Source organism: Anoplophora glabripennis, unplaced genomic scaffold, assembly GCF_000390285.2.
Source record: "Anoplophora glabripennis isolate ALB-LARVAE unplaced genomic scaffold, Agla_2.0 scaffold302, whole genome shotgun sequence".
Taxonomy (NCBI): Eukaryota; Metazoa; Arthropoda; class Insecta; order Coleoptera; family Cerambycidae; genus Anoplophora; species Anoplophora glabripennis.
The window spans coordinates 133,207-158,341 of NW_019416386.1; the positions used below are offsets into that span (position 1 = coordinate 133,207).

The window sequence follows — 25,135 nt, forward strand, 5'->3', positions numbered from 1 at the left end:
GTAGAAGTAGTTTACTTTGATAAATTTAACCTACCTAATTTAAATTTGCTCTCATGAATATACTTTCAAGAATTAAATAAAACGTATAATTAAAAGTAACCTACAAAGTCCAGTTCCATCCGATAACTGTAATTAGGTATTATGAAATTATCTTTTTTTTTAAAATATCATTACCAGTTATTTTGAGAATTTGCAACGGAATTATTTGTTAATCTCGTTAATAAATAATAGATAAGACCATGTTGCTAAGGCGTGTGTGAAAATATCTGTATGTGTACATACTGTGATTATATAATAGCTATAATTTACTTATTTAGGGCTTAGCAAGAAGTATGTACAGCCTTTAAAAATACAGAACTTTTACGTCCATGTCGCGGATTTAGTTAGGTGAACGGTATATTCATATAGCCCCACGTTGGGCGCCATGTTGCGGATTTATTTAGGTCGGTTGTCTGTCGCCTGTCATAGCCTTACGTTGAGCGCCATGACACGGATTTTACTCGGTCTAACTAGCTTGCGGTGGAGTTGACTTACCATCATCTCCCCTTAACATGTTTAGAGGGTCGTAAACGCTCACAATGGGTCTGGATGGAACGTTTCTGTCTGGATCCGTTTGCACCTGCAATGCTGGAACGTTAGTCGCCGCCCGCTCGCCGATGAAAGGGTTCTCAAGTGGTTATCTTTTTCCACTTTCCCCCTTAACTATTGACACGAGGGACGTCAGGAGGTGATCGCTCGTCCATTGCAAATTCTTATTTTACTTCTGTTTGACGTTCCATCCTCTAATTTATTTTGTACGACTTAAGATGCACTTTGGACACACTTGCACTATATTTTGACACTTTATTTTGACACTCCTTGTATCCTTCGGGGACCTCGGGGAGAGAGTGGCACACGTTGCCGTCGTCCTCCAAGGAAACGGAGTCTTGTCTCATCCGAGTGGCTTGACGGATGAATTTTAGAAACATCGGTGAAATTTTTCAAAATATCGGTGAATTTCCATGTAGAGGAATATGCTCTGTCGCTTGCTTATGCCCTTCGTCGTGGGTGCTTCTCTGACGATTCTGGCGGCAATAGCAACGTCTGCGGGGCCCCGCGAGAAATCTTGGAAAGATCGGTGAAAAGTTGAGTATTGGCGGTTATTCAAAACAGATTAATTTTCACTACGACAATTTCTTTCTGCTTCAGGTGTCGAATGCGCTTAATTCCAATCAAGTCACTAACTCGTAACTAATTCTTCCTGTTTCATTAATTTTTTTATCAGGTGATGATGTTAGTGTACTTTACAGGGCGTTATTAGATTTCTAAAAAAACGTTTTCAAAATTTCCCCCAGGATTGTATCGAAACTGATTTCAGTTCTTACATCGCCATTCCTCGCGAATTAGTTATCTACTTCATACTAAAAAAAAAAATCTTAATCGGATAAAAACGACAGAAAATATTGAACACTACACTTTTCTGAAATGTCAGGTGACGCATTAATTTCTTTCGCCAATGTAGTATGCAAAAATTTTCAAATCATTGGCATCCTCACAAACAAAATGGTTAAATATAATAAAGTTTACATATAGGATATTCACTTCACTACTATTTTTAACTTCTTCAGTTTACATTTGTTATCAGCCTTTCAAAGTTCATTAAAATAGATAAATTTCGAAAACAACAATAATTTTCCGACAGCGTAGATAGGACGGAATCTATTTTTTTTGTTGCTCTTGTGTTATTGATAAACCAATGTATATATTGCTTCATGTTATCAGTAGATGTTTTAATTGCTATTTCCATATCATTAAATATTCAAGTTCGGTCATTGTTTAGACCCTCTTCAAGTTATTCTCTGAATTGAGTAATTTTGAAAGAAAAGTAAATACCGTTGTTATAAAGTATTTACTGTTATTACAAATAGGTATCGACTAGAAAAATAATATTAGTAGGTAATTTTATCAGTGATTTGTGTGAGTTTTATTTGTGAAAGTGGTTCAAAGTATTCCACAGAAAGCTTAAATCATGGCTAGTAAACTGTTAAAAATCGGATTTATTGGTGGTGGTAAAATGGCTCAAGCAATGGCAAAGGGATTTATTTCAGCAGGTATGTTTAATGTAATAAGTAGAGCAGTAATGTGTCTAATAATTTTATGTAGAATTATTTATTAAATAAAATATTTGAAACCTGTGACTAGATTCAGAAACGGTATAAATAACCATTAATGTCCAGTGAAAAACCTAGATGACTGCAAGTATCCATCTAAATCTTGGATCCAGATCCGGTTATTTCTGAATTATATAATATATAACAAAATAGTTCATATCTATAGCTTTATTCCTTTTTTCAAATAGGGGATACATTTAATTTTATTTACCCCACCATTCAAATAAATTTTACTGTAGTGTACATACCGTTTGCTTTTTTGGTTATATCTTACCAACTTCTGTCTGATTTTTTTTGTTTTAAATAAACCATCCTGTATATTTTGCAGTGACTTTAAACTTTTTGCTAGGCAAGATGGAAATTACAATTTTCTAAAAAAAAAGAAATTAGATACACAAATGTTAAAAACATTTATTCTGTTGCTGTTAACTGTTTTTTCATCCCATTTATCCAGATACTACGTTTACAATTTTTTAAATAAAGTTCGATATCTTCCAAATTTTGATTCAGAGGTTCCATATTTATATTTACAAGCAAAGATTGTCCTCCGTCTGATAGTCGCTGACCTAAGCTAACATTGCTATAAATTTTAGCATTTCCATGTAAGCTTTTAAAATACAAAAATATATTTATCCACAATCACCTTATAATCGGACGTTTATCCACACATATGAACCGTCTAAAGTGATACGTACTTTATCCACTAGTGGAATAATAAAAAAAAAACAATAAATCTATAATAAATCAAATTTAATTTATTTACTTATTAACATTAACATTTACATATATAGTAATAGACATTTCGTTTTTTTTGTTTTATCACATTTAACTTCCTTTCCGTTAATAACAACCCTTGTAGCATTGTTGCCATTATTTTCGGAACGCATAACATCTGCCGAAGTTTGTGAAGAATTTGCACAAGTTGTACGCGACAGTTGTATCTACTTGTACGCAACAGTTATATTTTTCTTGCATTTTTTTGCAATATCAAGTTTTTTAGATATATACTCCTCAACATAACTTTCTGCCACAGAGGAGCTCTTCCATCCACCATACCGTTTGATGGTCGTAAGATCAGCACCTTTATTGGCCAATAAATTTGTTGAAGTGCGCCTCATACAATGGCCAGTATATTCTTCTGAATTTGTGATATTCAGGAATGAAGCAACTATTAAGGATACCTTCACCAATGTTGTTGATTCCAACAGGCTGAGAAGTACATTTTTTATTGAAAAGAATCTGTCTTGTATTAGGCGAATTGGGCGCAGAGAAATATATTTTTTGCATAGTTCAACAACATTCACGCAATCCTTCTTCTATAATTGTAAATTTCCTTAAAACGCCCGTCTTGGTGTCAGATATTGAAACAAGTAGGTAACTGCCAACGTCCTGTACGTCACTAATTTTCAAATTTGTCAATTCACATCATCGACAGCACCAGAAACCCCCATTATTGCTGTAAAATAATTCAAAGTTCACTATATACCTAACAACATGTAAAAGGTAAAGAGATATTACCTTAATCATTAAATATTCTTTATCGGAAGCCCCAGTCAAAAATTCTTCAATATGTGCTCTTTCCAATACTGCAGCTTTTTTTTGTTTTGTATCCTCTCGATTCACTCTTCAAATAAGCAATAAGCTTGTTATATTTTCTAATATCTATATTTTTGTAGACCTGAATAGTATCCTTCAACATCGAATACTTCGACCACATACATATAATTGTATATTTTTTCTTCAAATTTAAAAAATACGATAGCATGTCTTCTTCATTTATTTTCATTACTCTCCGTTTTTCCGTCGATTCGTTAAATTCTGCGAACACTTTTTCGTAATGTTCTCTGGATTTCGCTGGCAATAAATGGAAAAATGCTTATTGATGAGCTTCTTCAAAAACAGCCACAGGAACACAATGACTTTCTTGCATTTTCACCAAATTCAGATAGAACTGTTTATTAAATAATTGATAATAAACAATATACCATAGCAATCAGTAGGTATAACAAAACCTACCACGTTTCATTGAGTACTAGTAAGAAATATCAAGTCGTGCGAATATTTTTTTAATAAATTCCAATAATTCTGACTCCACAAATATGATTGTGATGTGATTATGGATAAAACGTTGTATTGCATTCGTGTTTTAATTGCCTTTTATCCATTTAAATAACTATTAACATAATTCAGATGTAAAACACAGCTAACTAGAAAAAGAAAATGTATTTTGTGATATAAGTTGGCACTGATACTAAAATGCAATTTAATGAATTGATAAAAGAATTTCAAATTTTTATATCCTAACATGACTTTGCATCTGATAAAATATGATAAAAACAAATTGGGCTAATAGTTTTCCGCGCTTGCAATTGTGATCCACACAATGTTAGAAATATTAGTGTTTAAAAGTATTTTCATCTCTTTCTTTCAACTCTAACAGTTTTTTAAATAATATAGTATGACATGATAACCAGATAACCTATTTCTTAAAACTTATTTACATGTATTTGTAAACAGAACAAAGAATATATCCCGAAGTTAAAAACACTTACGTAATGAGTCTGGTTTAGTAACACGTATAATTTTTATTAGTTTAGATTATACAAAAAAAAATTAATGATTTTATTAATAATATACTTTTTAACTAGATAGTAGATCAAGCTATTCCCTATATGTTCTCTTTAACTTCCTAAAATTTTTTTGACGAAAAGTTAAATACTTGTACTTAAATAAATAAAATAGTGTAGACACCCGTATATTATTTTCCTAAACAAACTACGATGAACCAAAATTAGATACTAATGGGATCCTAGTTATTTTTGAGGACACGAACTTGATTTAACATTTTTTATTTAGTTCTCTTCTATTTCATTAGTGAAAAGAGTTATTATTCTAAGCATAAATATTTATTTTTGTTTATTATGAACTTCGGTTCCCCGTTAGCCTTTTTTCTTCGTAACCAATTTTCTATTTCAGTCTCATTATGTGGAAATGCAGAAACAGTGAATATTTAGGTTTTACCTATTTGTAATCATTATTTATAGTGTTATTAGTATATTTCTAAAGTTAGATAGGTATCTCATCAGAGAAGATGTAGGTACCTACTTAATTGAAGATTTTAGTTTATTATATGGAATATATAGTGTAGTCAAGATAAATTTTCACTTCGCGAAAATTACTGGAAAAGAGAACTTTTTATTTTTCGCTTTGTAAAGTTGTCAGAAACAACATATAAAAAGTTACCAACTGTAGAGTGTACGCTAAATTATTTATTTAACAAATTAGTTGCAAAATTACAGTTTTTGCAAAATATGTAAAAAATATAATTAATAATAAATAAAATTAACTGCGCCATTCGAAAGAACAGGAAATTTTACAAATGTTAATAAAGTTGTTTTCTAAATTGCGAATTGAAGGCTGTAGAATTTTTTTTCTAACGTACGAAAAATGAGACGGGCGGCCCCCAAGTATAGCTCTCGAAGAGCGCGCGGCCCCGAGCGCGCTACACTAAATTTGGTATAACTTTTGATCTAATTGATCAAATCCACCTCACAAAAATTTAAATGAAAGAAGAGTCATCCGGCTATCAAAATTGTATGTCTTTAAGCTTGAGAAAAAAAATATATAGTACGTATACAAAGTTACGTCATTGTATAATTTTGTACAATAATAATAAAATAGCTGTCATTCTTTTAATTTTTAAAATAATATCTAACTTTCACAGATTACTCGTCAAAATTTAATTTAAAAAATATTGAGCCCAACATATTCAATAATTTTTAAAAATCACAAATTTGACTTTTTAGGCCATATTTTATAGATCAAAAACTATATTGTAAATGTGATATTGAAACTTTATGAGAGCACTTTTTAAAGCTTAAAATCTCTACTTTAAGATGGTGCATTTTATTTTTCTTAAAAAATTGAAATAATAGTTGAAAAAACAAAAAATAACAAAAAATAAAAATATTTCATGAAAAATCAGTGGAATTTATTGTTAAATAAAGTTTAATGATGTACAAATTTTTTTTTGTTTAATAAACCATCAAAGAATTAAGTTAAGACCTTAAAAAAAGTAAATCCAGCGAAAAATATTTTTTTTATTTATAGTAATAAGTGGAAAATTGTTATAACAGCAAAAAATAACGTGGTAAATTAGACAAGGTGAAAACCTCGCATTCGTGGAATAAATTTTCCGACTCGATTTTATTGCATATTCAGATTCGTGAGATGTTCCTTAACATGAATCAAGATGATGCCGGCCGGAAATCTGGTGGCCATTTGTTTAAACAAACTTTTTTTAAATAAATTGTAAAAATTGGTTTTTTCACTCCGGAAAATTTTTTTGGTTTCTTGGCACATTATAAACAAAAAAGTTCCTATGCACTATGCCTCTAAAACTGATAAAAGCAAGAACTCGATGAGATTTAAATATTAATTATTTTGTAATAAATTTATTTTTTAAAAATAAAACATATTTTCAATAAAACTTCTTTAGCCATTTATAATTTTCATTTTTAGAACCTCTAGATTACAAATATGAGCGAGTTTGATTTAAAATCGATAATTGTTAAATACATTGTATAAAATAGTCGGCCATATTGGATCAGCCATTTTGAATTGTCATTTTCCGACTTCATATTCTTGTTCAGCGACATCGAAAACCCCTATATTGTCAATTTGAAAGAATTCGATTTAAAATTCATTGAATTATTTTAAATGTTCTTAAAAAAGAACTATTTATTATTGTTTAAACAATTAAAAAACAATTAACGTACAAATATAAGTTTATAATTTTTTTTCTAATACTTATCTCCAAGTTATTTCAAAAGGTTTTAGGAAAATCCATGCTTCCCACAATTATTTCGAAATAATGCGTAATTTTCAGCTATTTTGACTCCACTAATAGTACCATGGTCATACAAATTTAATTTTCACAGGACTAACAAAGGGCGACAAGTTGATTGCCAGCTGTCATCCCTCAGATATGGTATCAGCGAACGCTTTTAAGGCAGGTACATAGATATATGTTTGTAGAAAACGATTTGGTGTAAAATTCTCTAACGTTCTTTGTGCACAGGAAATCGGAGCCGAGGCAGTATTCGAAAACGTACCTATAGTTCAAAATTCAGACATTGTGATAATATCTGTGAAGCCATCGGTTGTATCAGTGGCACTTAGTGAAATAAAATCGTCCAATTTGGAGGCTGACAAACTGTTCCTCTCGATAGTGATGGGTGTGTCGACGAAAGCGCTGGAACAGGTAAATATCAGCTGTTAGATAATTGCGATGATGCATAATTCAACTTATTTCATGTGGTTGATGAAGATCTTGTGAGCAGTGACAAATTGTACAAGAGGCCCGCGAAGCTCATTTTGTTATTTGAATTCATTAGTAAATGTTATATATTCTCGCAAAGAGCAAAGGAGTCCTTTTTCGTTTTGAAGTGGTTTTTGGATATTTACAAAAAAGTGTAGCATTTTCCACGGCAGATTTGGTCTCTGGGAGTAGCACGGGCCTCGCTAATAGAACAGGCCAATTTTATTTTGTGTATCTTGAATTTAAAGGATGTTACTTTTTAGTCCGTTAATCATTCTCTTTGTACTTACCCAGGAGAAATTAAATTTTTTGTCTGATTTTAGTTACTTCCCTCCTCATCTAGAGTAATAAGGATCATGCCAAACACCCCTGCCTTAGTAAGAAACGCTGCATCCGTTTTTGTGACTGGCAGAAAGGCAACAGAAGCCGATGTTAGGATTACGAAAAGACTGTTGGAATCCGTTGGAACCTGCGAACAGGTTCCAGAAGGACTGCTCGACCCCATAACAGCCCTCAGTGGATCAGGTCCAGCATATGTAAGTTTCATATTTGCTACAGTACAGATTGTCCGAGTTTGTTTATTTGTGCCTTACAATTCAAAGTAGTCTGGCCAAAATTTTGGAAACGGGAGGTTAATAGAAATTGCGATTAATTTACTAAAAGGTGTCTATAATTCTATGAGTTTGGATGCTCATTAATGATACTGAAAGAAGTCCTAAGTAATAATAAAATAAAGATATCACTAGCAACGGAAATCATAAGAAATTGTCTTATACGAATCGAGATATGAGGAAAATTGAGTTTGAAATACTGCAATTGTTTATTACCCATTTATTTGGTATCTAATAGGACTAATCCACTAAAACACGATCAAATTTGTCCACCTTGTATCTAATGTTGTTGTAGTGCATGGAACACGGAATCATAACAGATTCTAATTCTTTTCTGTCATGAGGTCAGAGATCTAGAATAATTAGTTTGATTGATTAAGCTCTTAGAATAATATCTAGTGGGTAATTAATCTATAATTTAACCTTTCGTTTATTGCACTTCAAATTTGTACAACTGTGGTAAAGTACATTTCAAGAAATACTTCAAATATATTCTCAAAATAGACTAAAAGTCTAATTCTAGTCACATACAGTAAATATAACATACAAAAAAGCATACATTTGAATAGTTAAATATTTTACATATGTACTGTGATGAGATTAAAAAAAATTTTCATATAAACCTACCTGTGTTCAATTTATTAATGACTGAGATGCTAAAGATATTGTGTTGAGAGTGTCTAAATCAACAATTAAAATTATGTTTTAGTGTGGCAATTAATGGTAGTGTTAAAAATTACCTGTAGATATATCTGAATGTAATCTGTTACATAGGATAAATACTGAACATATTCATTTATTATCTTTCATATCTTTTTTCCATCTTCATCAGATGGGATTATAAGCCAAATAGCCGTAAACAACAAACAACAAGGTCAGAATAGACTTAATTCATATTAATTTGGATCGTTTCAAAATAAAATACATTAATAAAACAATGCTGCCTCGGAAACTGTAACCTTGGACCCGGCTATTAGTATTAAATAAATGATAACATTTCAATACATTGACCAAATACTGAAGTTGATCAAAATAAACTAGCATCTGGTTGTATGTATTCGAGTACATAGAAGAAAATGCTGAAGAAACAGTGAATACTTTTGAACAGTTCAATATTATACATACGTACTATGTTCGGAAATTGTCTTAAAAACCTGTATTCAATTAATAACTTAGATGCTAAAGTTCCATACCTAGGTCATGTAAAATCAGCAAGTGGTGTCAACACATTAGTGTATATTAATACAGAAAACTGAAGTTGTACGAAACTGGCCTATTCCAAAAGACAAGTATCAGTTAAGGAGTTGCCTGAGCATACGTCCCTGAAATGGTTGTTCCCGTTTAAGAACCCAAAACGTCAGATAGATCAGTGGTTACAATATGCCTTCGCTATTGAACACAGAAGAGGACGACTTCATGGAAACGCAGATGCAGTATCTAGAAGACTGCGTCCGAAAGATGTTAACATTGCAACCGAGCAGAGACAAAAAAGTTTTGGGAACTTGCCTAGAAGTACAGCAATTGTGACGATTGGGTAATGGCAAATTAGAAAACTTAGTGAAGATCAATGCAATGATGACAGTCTAAAATCGATTGGAAAGAACGTTGTACTCGACCAAGATGGACAGAAATATCGGATCAACGTTAAAAGGTTACTGGGTAATATCTTAGAAAATGGTTTACTGAAGAGGCAGTGAGAAAGTCCAGATATCAGTGAAGTACGAACGCAAATCGTACTACAGCGGAATAGAGTCAACGAAGTACTGAGGGAAGTCCATGACGGAGTAGGTGGTCATTTCGGCGTAAACAAGACTTTGAATAAAGTTAGAGGAAGGTTTTGCTGGCTAGGTAGTCGAGCAGATGTAAAAAATTGATGTCGCCGGTGTGTTCAATGTTCCAGCAGTAAGAGATATAGAATTAGAAACCGAGGCCAGATGCAGCAGTATAGTCTTCAGTAGAGAATTGAGATTACCCTTCGACATTATTTTTGGTCACCCGGTGGCAAGCATTTCTCGGCTAGACTTTCTATTCTGGTCCGGGTTCGATCCCTGGTGTCGGCACTGGCAATGTCGATGTTTTTTTCAAGTCTAGCACAGCTTTTGGTTTTTAGATTTGAGGGTTGTCTCATTTCTGTGATGTTTTATGTTTATGTTTATGATATTTCTAGAAACCTATTCTTTCTTTCATGGGTGTTTCGAGAAACAATGAAAATGGCGGCAATGCGCAAGGAGATTAAAAGGTTAAGTTACAATATTGTTATTGTCAAAGTTTGCAAACTGTTGTGTATTAATCTGGTAACATATAATATTATATATAACCAAATTATTACTTCATCCATATTTCAGGCTGGTAATATTCAATATTTAAGAACAAATAAACTATCTCCCTATCTTCTGTTGTTAAATTTTTGGAGATGGTCTGGTCTAATTTTAATATAGTCGGTGATCAATACTAAACATAAATTGTTCCATGAAACATATTAATTGCGGGTATGAATTGAATAACAGCAGAATTTGCTCACTTAGGTAAATATTTATCGAAAGATCTAGGAGAAACGCAAAGTAAACCGCTGGCTTATTTTAGATTCAGCGGATATCCAACTTGAATCCAAAACGATATATTATTTTGAGGAGTACCAGGAAATTTACACAAAATTTAACTGGTTATGTTGTGGATGGTGATAGGATATTTGACTTTAGATATAGCCGGTCGTGTGATGTTCATTCAGTGATCCATGCATGGAATTTTAATTTATGTTCTATCTCTAGAAACCAGCCGTGTTTTTTTTTTTACTAAAAAGACGTAATATATAAATAACAACAACATATGACTTGGACGGAAATATGTTATCACGGTTCACTGACGTCAATTGATTACTTAATCTGTGAACTGAAATATGTACCTCAAGTATGAATTAAGCAATTTTGCATTTGGTGCATATGAGGTTTGTTATCACAAAACAAAGTTTTCTGTGCGATAATGCTGTTACCAAATACCGTTCCATCCATTTTTGCATAAATCGAGATGTGAAAACTAGGTTGACAGAAATATTTTTTGCAAATAAAATAATTTATTTTAATACCGACTGACTTACCATATTCTTACGAAGAAAACTTTTTTAGAACTGCTGACTCCACCGATAGTTCTATCACTATTTACAAGTTTCGGTGCACGTCTCGTTCGAGACCAATTACAAAAAATAAACACGAGAACCTAGAAAAATAAATTACCCTACTTAAACAATTTTCGCAATAAAAGACCCATGTTTGTGTAATGAAAACAAAAGTAGAACTGATTACTAAAATTGAACCAGAAGTCTACAAAAAATAACGGACCACAAAAGCGAGCAATACGCCATTTACGGCCACAACCTCGTTTTATGTAGTATGTAACCCGAGGACGATTCCAGAAGTTCTCAATAAGTTTTACGAATTTTCTCCAACGCTCAATTGCGTGTTGCAGGAAAATTGTTTTGCTTAAATAGAAATGTTAAATATCTAGTATACAAGGTAACCCACGGGAACGTATACAAACTTTAAAGAAACATCTATAGATAAAAAGTAAGAAATATATTATATAAACTTTGGTAATAATTAAAAACACTATTCGAAGTACCACTTCAATTCTAAATTGGAAACGAACTAGCGAACTTCGACAGACGGTAATGTTTTTAACAACATGAATGTACTACTTTCTGTAAAAGAGTCAGCTAAAAAATGTGCCAATATAATAAAGAAACAATGAACAAGTTGCCTGGAAAATAATATTTATTTGCTTCAAAAATATTAGACGTGAAAATTGCAAAGTTGTACAATCAAAGCAATAAAAATACATAAAATTGTAAATAACATTTATTATGCTAATTAGTTTAGAGTGCTCATTTAAAATTATTTGTAAGAAATATTAACAATAGACAAATTACACAACTCCACAAAAAAAGTTCTGTACCAGAGACATGAGTATATAGATCTTCTGTATTTTTTGATTGTTGATTGATGATTTTTTTTTCAACTATAAACTTCAAAGTTTGAATGCTTTTCCGATTTTTACTCCGCCATATTGGATCCGCCATTTTTTATTCAGGAATTTGCAAATTCAGACGTCAGATTCGTAAGCAGGGACCCCAAAAACCAACGGTAAAAAAATTCAGGCAAAAATATTCAATAGAAAAGTTTGTGGCCTAACGTAACATTTATACAGGGTGTGGCGTGTATAATCTATAAAAACTGAACTACAGCTTCCTAACTATATTTATAATAGAATAGTCTTATACGAAAAAGTTCTATTTTTGTGTTTCTTTTTTTCATAAATTAAAGTTCAATTATGGATCAAAACATTTTCTCTGGAACGGTCCTGTCCGTATGCTGTACAATAAGTTACGTGTTGTACACCAGTCGCGCAAACAAATCGTCATTGAAAGATAGAAAGATAGGTACTTCTCAATTTTTGGAGAATTTTTCAGTGCAAAAGTACAGACTAAGAAAAATAGATATTTAAAAAAAACTGTTATTTTCTTATTATAATAATTAATAGTAATTACTATCTTAAATGCATTGTTGTTACTGCAAGAGTTCGCAGACAAAACCACATCCGTAAGCATCTGTAGTTCCCAATTGCGTGCAATAAACAAACTCCATTAAAATATGGAACAAAATGAAATAAAACTTACCATTTCTAGAGAAAATGTTGAAATTGATCCCCATTAGCGCATGGCACTGACGCACCCAATTTTGGCGAATATTTTCCCAAATTCCAGGTATTCCCCTAATTGTGTCAGCAGCTTCAAGTAAGTATACGGTTTCGCAATTCTTCTACCGTAGCAATTGGGATATTGTAAACCAATTACTTCAAGTGACTCCAAAGATAAAAGTTCATTGGAGTTAGATCGGGTGACTGAGGTGTCCACGGCACAGGACCAAAGCCTCCAATCCATCGCTGAGGAAACATTTCATTCAAAAGTATCGTTACTTCTCGAGTACTGTGTGGAGAAGCCCCATCTTGAAGATAAAGCGTACCCGAACTTGTAATGCCACATCGTCCAATAATTCAGGCAACCGGTTCTCCAAAAAGTCAGCATATGTTGGTCCATTTAGTCGTCCTTCAAAGAAATGGGAACCCACAAGTACATCGCCTATTATGCCATCCCAAACATTTACCGAGAACCGATGTTGAAAATAAGTTTCCCTAATCGTGTGAGGATTTTCATCCATACATTAACATAAGCAGGAAAGTCTACTTGATTGGCACATTGCCGTAAAAACCATCTGCAAAAACGCATTCGTCGATCACAATCCGGGGGTAAAATCTGTTGAAATGGTTGCAGATGATAGGGGTGCAACAGCTGGCGCCTTAAGATGCGATGTACGGTACGAGATGAGATTCCTACTTGCTGCGCGAGTCGTCGAATACTAATTGTGGGGTATTCGTCAAGACTTTCCAACACTGCATCTTTAACATTAAGGTTCACTTGCTGACCATGTCCTACTCCTCGAGGAATAACTCTTCCCGTATCTGGCAGCCGCTGAACGCACTGTAGGATTGTATTTGCACATGGGGGGTGACGTTGTGGCCATCGTTCCCGGTACAACCTAGTTGTCGAGAGCGCATTTTCTCCAGCTGCACCATACAGTGACACCATATCGACATGTTCGGAAATAGTAAATGCATTGTTTTCTCGGTTCATTGTAAAACTAGTTTGCGCACACACTAAAAAATTAAGCAAAGTAAGAAATAAGAATCTCGTTTTTAATGTAATCGGCACGCTATTCTTATTTTTTACTTATTTATAAAAAAATACATTATCACTATCGTGGAATTTGGAATTACAAAATAAAAACTTTTGTCTGGAATCTTTTACTTTTTAACACTGATGGACGATGTTTAATATTTAATAATTAAGTGAATAATGAATTCAATACACATACAAAATCAGTTGACTGCACAAATTTTTTGACAATGTAACCTAACCTTTTAGTATTACTAGTATTAGATTATAGTGACATAAATTATAAGGTTGCATTTCGGGTCGCATAAAAACATTTCCAAAGTTTTTAATAAATAACACAGGGTCGGCCTTCATTTTCGTTGAATAAATGAACTTTTACAAAAAAAAAACGCCAAGTGTGAACTTTTTCGTATACGACTTTTCTATTACAAATAGCATCAGGAAGCTGTAGATTAATTTTTATAGATTATACACACCACACCCTGTATATTTGGTAGTATAAAATACAAGGTTATGGTTTTTCACTTTGTTTTGCACTAACATTCGTCATTTGACCTTAGGCGTAGAATTAACCCCCTCGTAGAGGTGGTTGTAGATTTAATTTTCATATATTTCTTTCCAATGCTCAAAATATGTATTTTAAAAAGTTTTTTCAAAGTATTGACAAATTGTTACTTTTTATTATAGACCTTTACCTTATCCTCACTATTTCAACGTATTTTAGGAGATATTTTAGGGTTTTACTAAAAAATGCCCTTGTAGATTAGTTTACAGACTGCGGATTCGGATTTAGCAGTAAAAAAATACACAAGATCTATGTACTCATGTCTCTAATAGCTAATTATTAAACTGGCTGATTGTCAGTGAATCACGTACGTTGTAATCCAATTAATGTAACTCAGGTACAAAGGAAGTTATTCCACCTGAGGTTATCTCTATATTGTTAACCATTATTTAGCTACCATAAATCGATCAGAATTAAGCCAGCAGCCTTATGCAGGTTCCGGAGATAACATTATTACCCATGTTTCCGGCAACCTTCGGGCTAATATCAATTTCTTCCAGTTAATGAAGTTGTTGCAGACGTAAAAGCATGTACTTGTAAATGAAAATGCTATCTATGCCTCAAAGATGTTATAATTTGCTCAGAATAGTGGAAGCAAAAAAAAAAAACAAAGTACGTTTACCCTATTCGTGAGAATAATTATAAGAAAAGATCAGATTAAAATTTAATTTTCTTATTACTATTCTTATAATCACGTGATTCAGTAATTTCAATAATTGTAGTCTACGAAATATAAAAATGTATTTAAAAGTTTGAGGAAATATTCGATTACAGTTATCAGCGATTAGGTACTATTTAAAGTATGATTTATTACTAAATTATTAAATAACTGACGCCGTTCTAATTTGTATTTAAATTATTTGTGTTTATACAGGGTGTTTCTTAAGTAGAGGTAAAAATCCAGGGGCGTACTGTTCAACTACAGCATATCAAAAATTAAAAAAAGAAATCAGTCTTAATTTTTAATTTCTAAATCGCTTGAGATAATTTAACCAAATTCGGTGTGCATATTTAGAGTGACAATAGACATGTAACAAAAAATTACTAGCTTTAGAAACTTACCAGAGGCGAAGGTGTGAGTATCATCGATCATTATTTGCTAAAAAAAATCATCCTATATAATATTACAAATAAAATAGGTCATCATATGCACCATTGTACTATCTTCACTTTCTGTTTCTTTACACTTTTTTGTATTCCAAACCGATTAACAACAAAATTGACTTATTTGATCAAATGCATTTTTACAATTACTTAAATTACTTAAACATATCTTAGGGAGGCCATGCAAAACAATAATAATATGAAGCCGTTATTTTATTTAATATTGTGTAGTGTCAAATTAAGCTTATTTTTAAAAATGCTAAGTTTTAATAATGTTTTATGCATATTCAAATGCTGAAATTGCCAATATGGTTTACATTTAAGGCCTTGCAGATAGAAATGGTACTGAAACTAGGAGAATTTATGTGGAAAGATTTCCAAATTATCCAACTCCAAATTGCTATTCGTAGTTAGCACCTTAAGACCAATGTTTGATGTATTGCTCAAAATTTTATGCCACTGCTAATTTTGTGTAAAGTGTTCAATTGTCTATCGAACTCGCCTCTTGCAAAATTTTGATTAAAGCTACAGTTTTTGAGTAATTTAGGTGTCAACTAATTTTGTCAGAATGAAATAACGTAAACAATAAACAACAAATTTCAGGGTGAAAACGTAATGATAAAAATTGTATAACTGGAAATAATGTAAAATATCATAGTAGGTGCTGGAAGTGACCATCTTGCGATTCGACACACGTTTCTACCCTCCGAGCTAAGGATCTTATTTTTTCAAAAATCCCGGGCGTATTACAAATTGTTCGATAGGCTTGTTGAATTCGTTGCCATCAATCGAATTTACTGGAGTTACGTAAATCAGCACCTTAACATGACCCCAAGTGTGGAAATCCAGAGGATTTAAGTCCGGTGAACGGGAGGGCCACTGGATTGGACCACCACGTCCAATCCACCGTCTAGGGCAGGGGTCGGCAAGTAATTTTAGGTGGGGTCCGGATACTTTTGATATTTTTTAACGAGGTCCAGAAAAAAATTCATATTTCTTACTAATTTTTTATTTTCATTTGCATTAAGAACTCAAAACATACACAATTGTAAAATACTAGAAAAAATGATAAGGGTGGCACTCAAACGTAAAAAATATTTTTTAAATAATTTATTTGAGTAATTTATATTTTCAAAAAATTTTTGGCGGTCCAGTATTTTACCTTCCGCGGTCCGGATCTGGACCGCGGTCCGCCAGTTGCAGACCCTTGGTCTAGGTTATTTCAATCTCTTACTTGTCGAGCGAAATGTGTTGGAGCGCCGTCATGATTGAACCAAAGGCTCCTCCGCACATCCAGTGGTACTTCTAACAAGCTGTTCAAATCATTAATTAAAAAATTAAGGTAAGACTGGCCATCTAGTCTATTTGGTAGCCTAAAAGGAAAAATGAGCGTGTCGCCAATAATGCCAGCATGAACGTTAATTGAAAACTCATGCTGAAAATTTGTTATTCGAATGAAGTGAGGATTTTCGTCGCTCCATAAATGATTATTGTGAAAGTTAATTATTCCTCGTCTCGTAAACGATGCTTCATCTGTGAATAAGATATTGGTGGAAAAATTGGCATTCTCTGCAAGCCTGCCAAGCAGCCATCGTGACCACTCTAGTCTTGGTGGGTAATCCTGAAGTAGTAAATGTTGAAAGTGATAAGGGTGCAATTGTTGTTCGCGAAGTGTTCTCCAAACAGATGACTGTGATATGTTTAAATTTCTAGAAATTTGTCGGGTACTTAACATATTATTTTCTATTGCTGTCAGGACAATTTCCTCAGATTCTGGAGTTCTAGCATAACGCCGTCGTCCAGAATTATTTTTTTTTGCTTTTAATTTACCCATTTCTCTTAATCTTCTATCGATATTATCAAACATTTGCCGATTTGGTGTTCTTCGTGCAGGAAACATTTCTCTGTACCGCCTAACTGCATCACGGGAAACAAAATTCGCTAGCCCATAACATAGATGCATATCTCTTCAAATGAATATTCGTAATTCATACTGTTATTGAAAATACTGAAGTAGCTGAAGTAATTTAAATAACAGTAAAAATGACAAAAAGAAGCTTATAAGCTAGTTTACTTAACTCACTTGTACACTTATTATTGACATTAGACAAGAGACCAATTCAATTGAACATGAAAATAGTGCCCGTTTGATAAAATTATCAGTGGCGTTGAAAATATTTTTAAAAAAGGGTAACATTGACCCCTGTCTCTACGACACTGCTGCTCATAAAATTTTGAGCAGTACATCAAACACTGGTTTTAAGGTGCTAACTACGCATATCAAATTTGAAATAGAAATGTTCAGGCATTTTGGAATTATTGCAGACCATTGTTAAACATTTTTAATTTTACAGAAACTTTGACACCCTATGTTTATTAAGATTTTCGTCTTAATATTTCACGTATTACCTACCCTGGAAGTCTGTCAGCGGTTTTTTGAATCACCCTGTATAATAACGAACAGATAGGGTTTTATAGAGCATTTATTATACAGGGTAATTATTATTATCTTCAAAAGATGTAGAAACATAACGATAATTCTAAAAAATTGTTCTAAAATGCTCATTCTGTCCCCATATCAATTAATTTAGTCGAAAACGGGAAACGTTGGAGTAGATTAAGTAAAGAATTTGCATAGTAATCGGTTTTGTACTATACACTGTCGTATTTATCTAGATATACGTGCTAATAGAGGCTCTGGCAGACGGAGGGGTTAAGATGGGCTTACCGAGAGATCTGGCTTACAGATTAGCTTCCCAAACTGTCCTGGGGGCAGCGCAAATGGTGCGTGATACTAAGGCGCATCCCGGAGTCCTCAAGGATGATGTAACATCGCCCGCTGGATCGACGGCGGCAGGACTGCATTTCCTGGAACAGCAAGGTACCTACATTCATTTTGTCGAACAACAATAGAGAAGTGTCACTCATATTATTTTCTTGAAATTATAGTATCAACTTCAAGCCCTTTATTATAAATATTATACTGTAAGAAAATGACAATGGAATACAATTATTACAAACAAATCGCATACAGGGTGTCTCACGGTGACGGCCCATTATAATTATTTCAGACTACTTTGATTTGAATTTTGAAAATTTGGGATACCGGGTTTTCGGGCATGACCTTCTCAACTAAAATAATGGCGTCCACGTACCACTTCCGGTTATACCGGAAGTCGCCATCAACTTGCTTATTTTAAATTAAACACCCTATATATTATTGCAATTTTGGATTCTACGTGTTATTTTAGTGGACTTTTATGAAGTTTCCCTATTCCTAAAATTAACCGTTTTCGAGATATTTAATTTTTTTCAAAAAAATGGAGAGAAACAGTGACTAGCTTCAAACCATGTGTATTTTATAGTAAGAAAGATAAAGCAAGGTGCTACAAATTTAATGTCGAATTTAGTTAACTTCAAACCTTCATAAGTCGTTTTTTTTTAAACGGAACACCCTGTATGTTTTTCTATATTCTGATACACAATTTTATTCTCTTTCGAACGGTGTCAGGGTTCCCTGTACCTATCTCTTCTAGTTTTTAAATTATCTACAATTTTTTGTGTAATCACCTCAAATCATGTAATTTCTTGCGAGTATAGCTGTGGAATTTTTAGCAAAACTTCAAAACAAACAACTGAACTGTCAATTAATTTGTTGTTAGTCTCTTGCAGTGACAGTTTAATTTAGTGTTCATAAGAAATGGAAAACAATACATATTCAAATGCTGATATTTTAAATTTATTATTCATTCACAGACATTGCAATGGGATTATAAGCAGAACATGTACAGTTTTTAATGAGACACATCCAAATTTGCCACCAATGAGCAGTAAAAAGTTAAGAAGAATTTTAGCAAATCAACTAGAGTATGGTCGAATTTGTGCAGAAAGAATTTTACCAAAACCAATAACTTCAAATAAAGATAATGTAATAAATGTACTAGCCTATTTTAATGTTCATCCAGAATCCTCAACTCGTGCCGCAGAGTATGATTTAGGCATTTCACGAGCGTCCATTCACAGGATGCTAAGAACTAAAGATATGCATCCATACAAATTTAAGCTACTTTCTGCTCTTCATTCGGCTGACGCCGCCGTGCAACGTGTACAATTTTGTGAAACGATGTTACTGCGATACCAAGAAGACCCACAATTTTTGCAACATATTATATGGACAGACGAGTCAAAATTTACGAGAGAAGGTATTTTTATAGTAGTATAGACATAATACTCATTTGTGGCCATCTGAAAATCCTCATGTTACCCGGGAAAGAAACTTTCAAAATAAATTTAGCGTAAATGTTTTTTGTCTAATTAAAGATAACCAAATTTCTTACCATACCTACGAAGAAAATGTAAATGCCAACAGATATCTCAATATTTTGCAAACGGTTGTGTCAGTTTTTCTAGATGATATACCATTAGACCAACTAAGGAAGTGTTGGTATCAATTAGACGGGGCTCCACCTCGCTGTCACAATCAAATCGATCAACAGCTGACTGAAATGTTTGAAGATATACGGATGAGACGCCTAGGACCGTGGAATTGGCCAGTGAGGTCTCCCGACCTCACTCCATTAGATTTTTATGTTTGGGAAGTAATAAAGCAAAAAGTTTATTCTACACCCGCTCTTAGTGCATTATTATTATCAACATACATAATTAAAATTGTGTATTACCTACTATGTATGAAGTTGATTTTTTAGAATTCTTCTTAACTTTATTCCGCTCATTGGTGGAAAATTGGGATAAGTCTCATTAAAAACTGTAAATGTTCTGCTTAGAATACCATTGCAACGTCTGTAAATAAATAATAATAAATAACTGGTGACAATTTCATTCTGTACCACTGGATGGCAAAACTGTTTTGTTCATAACTTTTTCTCTTGCTAGATATCACAGAAATTTAAACATTATTGAAATGAGAAATAATATCAGAAAAAAATGATGTACTCTTTGTTCAAGCCAATAAAGGTAACCGTTTACCAGGAAATCGCTATTAATATGTTATTAAACATCAAAGTTTTGATAATTCTTTTTTCTGTAATTAATCAAGTTGACATGCTTCAAATAAATATAATTAGTAATTTTGGTGTTGCGAGTTGTAATAAAAATTGTTTAAAGCAGGTATGTTTGATTTTTCACCATAATAAATTTTTTTCGGATCTGTAATAACGTTGTGGAAAAATAAGCTACAGATAATGAATTTACTAATAATATTTTATTTATTAACGAAGCTGGTTTTACAAGAGATGGTGTTACAGCATGGCAACTTGATTAATTGCAGAAAGAATAAAATTATCAAAAATTTGATGTTTAATAACACTTTAAGAGCGATTAATAGCGATTTCCGACGAAACGGTCATTTATCGACTTGAATTAAGGGTACATATTTTTTTTCTGATATTATTTTTCTCTTCAATAATGTTAAATTTCGATGATAAGTTATAAACAAAACAAATTTTGAGTTCTAGGTAAATTGCACTTTAGCGGCGCATAATAAATCTTTTCTCTGACTGGTCCAATAGAGCTGCATCTATTTAGTGAATATGCCAAATGAGAGACTAATCGCACTTAAATTAAATAAGTTATTTAAATATTATTATTATTATTATTATTATATTATTTAATATATAAAAAATTGAACTTTGACAAGCTGTAACTTGCAAACAATTGACAATTCGAAAAAAGTATCATTACATACTGTTACTATTTTAATCCTCCTCGCGAAGTTCCTGGTGGACTTTCAGAACACCCTGTATAATTACTGTTATAGCAACCATAATTTTTACATATCAGGCTATTTTGAAATATAAAATAATATTTTTTGAAGTGCTTGTAACTTCTGAACAAAAACGAATCGGACTATGTTCATATAAGAAAAAATGTTTGAAATTAACCCATCTGCCATCTATCAAAGTTTGCCATGGAGCTTGTGGAATACCCTGTATATTTACTAATACAAAAGTATCTATAAAATTGTCTTTATCACAATTAATGATATAATTATTCATTATTGTTATTATGATATAATGAAATTTGACAGAATCATGACTCATCATGTTCATTGTTCATGTTCCTTTTGTTAAATTACTCCAGGTAAGATTGTATAAAAAAGCTGAAATTTAGCTGACAAAAATGTATAAAAGGGAAACAGCTACAGTACAGACTGTGAATGTACACGTACTTTGATCTGTTTATTGCAACACTTCATGAAAAATAAAACTTTTATAATAAATAATAAAACAAAATCATATTGCCACCGTTTCCGCTCTGTGTAATGCAGTCGCTCGCAACTGCAACTTTTCTTTTTCTTTGTAGGTTTCCGAGCGGCGGTCATTGGAGCGATAGAATCAGCGACCCAGAGATGTCGTGAAGTGAGTAAAAACGCTGAAACGAAGTAATCCGAAAATAGATCGTCGGATGCACTGAGCTACAAAGTTTATTTTCATACATAAACTTAGTTTAAGTAAACATGTTTTATGGATTTGTAATATTGGATGATTGCACATATGGCCATATTAAGATATTGAGTTTCACTTGGTAAAATGATCCACGTTCCAGTATAGCTTTATCTGAAATATGAATCCATAACTAATGTTAATCCTTCAATATCATTGTAGATTGATATCTGATGTTCCTGCAATATTTTCTTGAGTATTTATTCTTTAGGTTTATTTAAAAGTTTTAGGTAGAAATAAATTTGTTCAGTAATTATAATAAATAAAGTAATAATAAAAATAATAAAAATATATTTTAAAATTGACTATTTATTTCGTAGTTTTATTAATTTTATTTTGTAGCTTGTAGTACAAATTTAAATGCGTATTCCGTAGCAAAAAAACCTTAGTTCTCCGAATATGAATAAGTACAAGTACTTACCTACAAGACACTCACGATGCATATCTACAAAGTACTGAGACTTGCTCTGTGGTTTTTGTTTTAGACAAAGTTGGCAACACTGCATGCAAGATCAAGGTGTTGGGAACAGAACGCGCCTTCATCTGTCTCGGTCTGTTCAGAACTGTTGTTGTAGTGACGTGTTGAAAATTACTGTCGCTTTTCCGAATCCCACCAAGTAAACAATTCCTGACTGTATTGTGACTGGCGAAACGTAGGTGGACCACTACACCCCTAAGATGAAAACACAATAAATTATAATCTTCATCAGCAAAAAAAAAATTCAAAACCGTTATTTCGGTCCGAAAAATCATGGCAACTGTGTTTTGGAACCGTAAAGGGATTTTCTTCATTGACTTTCTTCCCCAGGGGGAATAATTTATGCTGCGAGGTACTGTAAAACCCTAAAAACGCTACGGAGGGCGATACAGACCAAAAAAGGGAAATGTGCTTGTTGTTGTGACAATGCCACAAAGCAACTCTTGAATTCATTCATCATCAACCACCCGTTCACAGTCCGGACCAGGCACTTTTTGATTTCCATCTTTTCTCTTCTCTGAAGATGTTTATGGGTGAAAAAAGAGGTTTTCCTCCGATGATGAGGTATCAGAAAGCTCATCTCTCGGCTCACAAAGTACATTGAGATTGAGGCGACTACAGTGTAAAAAAATTCACTCAATTTTACTTAATAATGTATCAATTTCTGTCCACACCCGATTGAGTGAAATATTCACTCTATTAGTATGAGCACAACTAAAATTTTGTGAGTGAAACTAGTGCAACAGATGTGAGTGAATTTTACTCAAATCCGAGTATCTGTTAACTAGCAAGTGAGTTACTTTTGACTGTATTCTGAGTATGTAAAGCTAATTAAGAGTTGACTTTTCTCTAAATCTCTATTATTGAGTAATTTTTTACTCTATACTCTATACTCTTTACTTTACTATACTCACTCACATTTTACTCACGCTTGTTTATATTCTTTAATTTTAATTTAAAAATCATTGTATTAAAGTCATAAACTATTCAGCTGACATAGTGGTTTCTACAATCTGTTTTAGAAACAATATTTTAGGTCTCAATTAAAAGAAAAAGCGATGTCGAGTTATAAATGCATATTTTATGAACAAATAAATAGAAATATTTGATGAACATTATATTTTGTTAATTATTAGATATCAATGAATATTTATAGTAATTGTACAGTTATTACATTTAGTAACATTTATAAAATCTGTATAATTATTCCCCTCGCGTTTACTAATTGTCACATTTTTCTCAAAATAATTTGACCGCTCCATTTCAGTCACTGGAAGCTCAATATTATCTGACTGATCCATTAATACAGAGCATGATGCGACGTACTACTAGAACCTGGAGTTGAAGTGTCATTGTAAAAAATCCTGTTGGCTATTTCATTTTTGTTACTTGAACTGTCAGCAACATAACTTTCTGCAATTGTGGCTGATTTCCACTCACCAGGATCAACTCCTGTATTAGCCGGTAACGTTGTCGATGTTCTTTGGAATGAATGGCCTGTATATTTTCAGGATGTTCTAGTTTCAAAAACTGTGCAATCTTATTAGGAATCATAGAAAGGGTATTCTTGCCGACTGGTTGATTGTAACATTTACCTGCTTGATAGCGCATAAAAAAGCGTGAGATTTCAGTTTTAATTTCCAATTTAATCTTGATATATTTCTTGATAATTTCTAGGTGACAAACAGGACCCAGACGACAAGTAATTGTAAACGTACGTGACATACCATTTTTAGAAACTGGAATTGTAACTACAATAATGTCATCGAAATTTTTGAAATTGACGTTGTCCAAAGTAAGTTTGCATAATTCATCAGAACGGCATGCTCCTGCAATGCCTAAGACCGTCACTACCTTCATTGGCAAATATGTGTTTTCGGGTGCCTGAACGAGAAAATCGTTGACTTGTTCTCTTGTAAAAACGTTTGACGTTTTAGGTGTAGATATAACCGTCATACGTTTCAAAAATGTTCTCATTTTGGGGCATTTTGATATAACCACGTTCTTCTCTATGAAAATAGTTGACTTAATCATTGAGTATTCACTCCACAAACTCGCCGGTGATTTTAAAGTTCTTGACTTCTCCATGAAATATGCTAGCAGTAACATTTCAGGAACACCAGTAATTTTGTTCTGTCACCATTCTTTGAAATTTCTATATGCTCGTCCGTAGCGCACCTTCGACTTCTCGGGCAATAACAATTCGCAGGCAGCATTTGCTGCACTTTCTATTTGAAAATCACTCATTTAGAAATAATGAGTAATTTTGATGTAGCTTTGGTTATACACACCTTAGAAACGACAAAATCCAAATGACCAAGGCGACTTTGCAATATTTCGAATAATGTCAAAATGAATTGATTAAGAAATGTTAAAAAATAAAACCTAATCTTTATTTCATAAACCATACTGTGGGAGCAGATAAAATGTTATACACCACGCAGCAGTTAAGTATAATTTACCAGTCTCGAATTCTATTGCCAGCCCTCGCTCCGCTCGGGCGCAAAATCGTCCTCGACTGATAAATAATACTTACCTCCCTTATGGTGTAAATAACAATTGATGTACCTACCTTTCTGAATATTTAAATTTTTCATGAATAGTATGTACTACCGTTATGATATTTTTAAAATTGAGTACTCTTACTTTGTGAACATTCTTCGTAGATACAATAATAATAAAACAACAATAATTCTTATTAATGAAAACAGATTGTTAATT

At 32.7% G+C, this 25,135-nt stretch overlaps 1 protein-coding gene across 2 annotated transcripts; it reads left to right on the top strand.

Annotated features, from left to right (window-relative positions):
- The first annotated feature begins 1,789 nt into the window (after nucleotides 1–1,789).
- On the top strand, nucleotides 1,790–22,183 carry LOC108910549 (pyrroline-5-carboxylate reductase). Of its 2 annotated transcripts, XM_018715178.1 has the most exons (6): nucleotides 1,790–2,090; nucleotides 7,091–7,161; nucleotides 7,231–7,413; nucleotides 7,794–8,006; nucleotides 18,152–18,356; nucleotides 21,797–22,183. In XM_018715178.1, exons 1-6 carry the CDS (start codon nucleotides 2,009–2,011, stop codon nucleotides 21,877–21,879), a joined length of 837 nt encoding a protein of 278 aa, XP_018570694.1. In that variant the 5' UTR covers nucleotides 1,790–2,008; the 3' UTR covers nucleotides 21,880–22,183. The 2 variants fall into 2 exon arrangements, with proteins under 2 accessions (XP_018570694.1, XP_018570695.1); XM_018715179.1 differs by lacking the exon at nucleotides 1,790–2,090 and having other exon boundaries at nucleotides 7,094–7,165.
- Nucleotides 22,184–25,135: the final 2,952 nt, after the last annotated feature.

Bases quoted from the DNA above. Each gene is read 5' to 3' on its own strand.
- LOC108910549 (XM_018715178.1), top strand. From the start codon at position 2,009: ATGGCTAGTAAACTGTTAAAAATCGGATTTATTGGTGGTGGTAAAATG. The intron at 2,091-7,090 runs GTATGTTTAATG...TAATTTTCACAG, and splicing joins AAAGGGATTTATTTCAGCAG to GACTAACAAAGGGCGACAAG. The intron at 7,414-7,793 runs GTAAATATCAGC...GTCTGATTTTAG, and splicing joins CGACGAAAGCGCTGGAACAG to TTACTTCCCTCCTCATCTAG.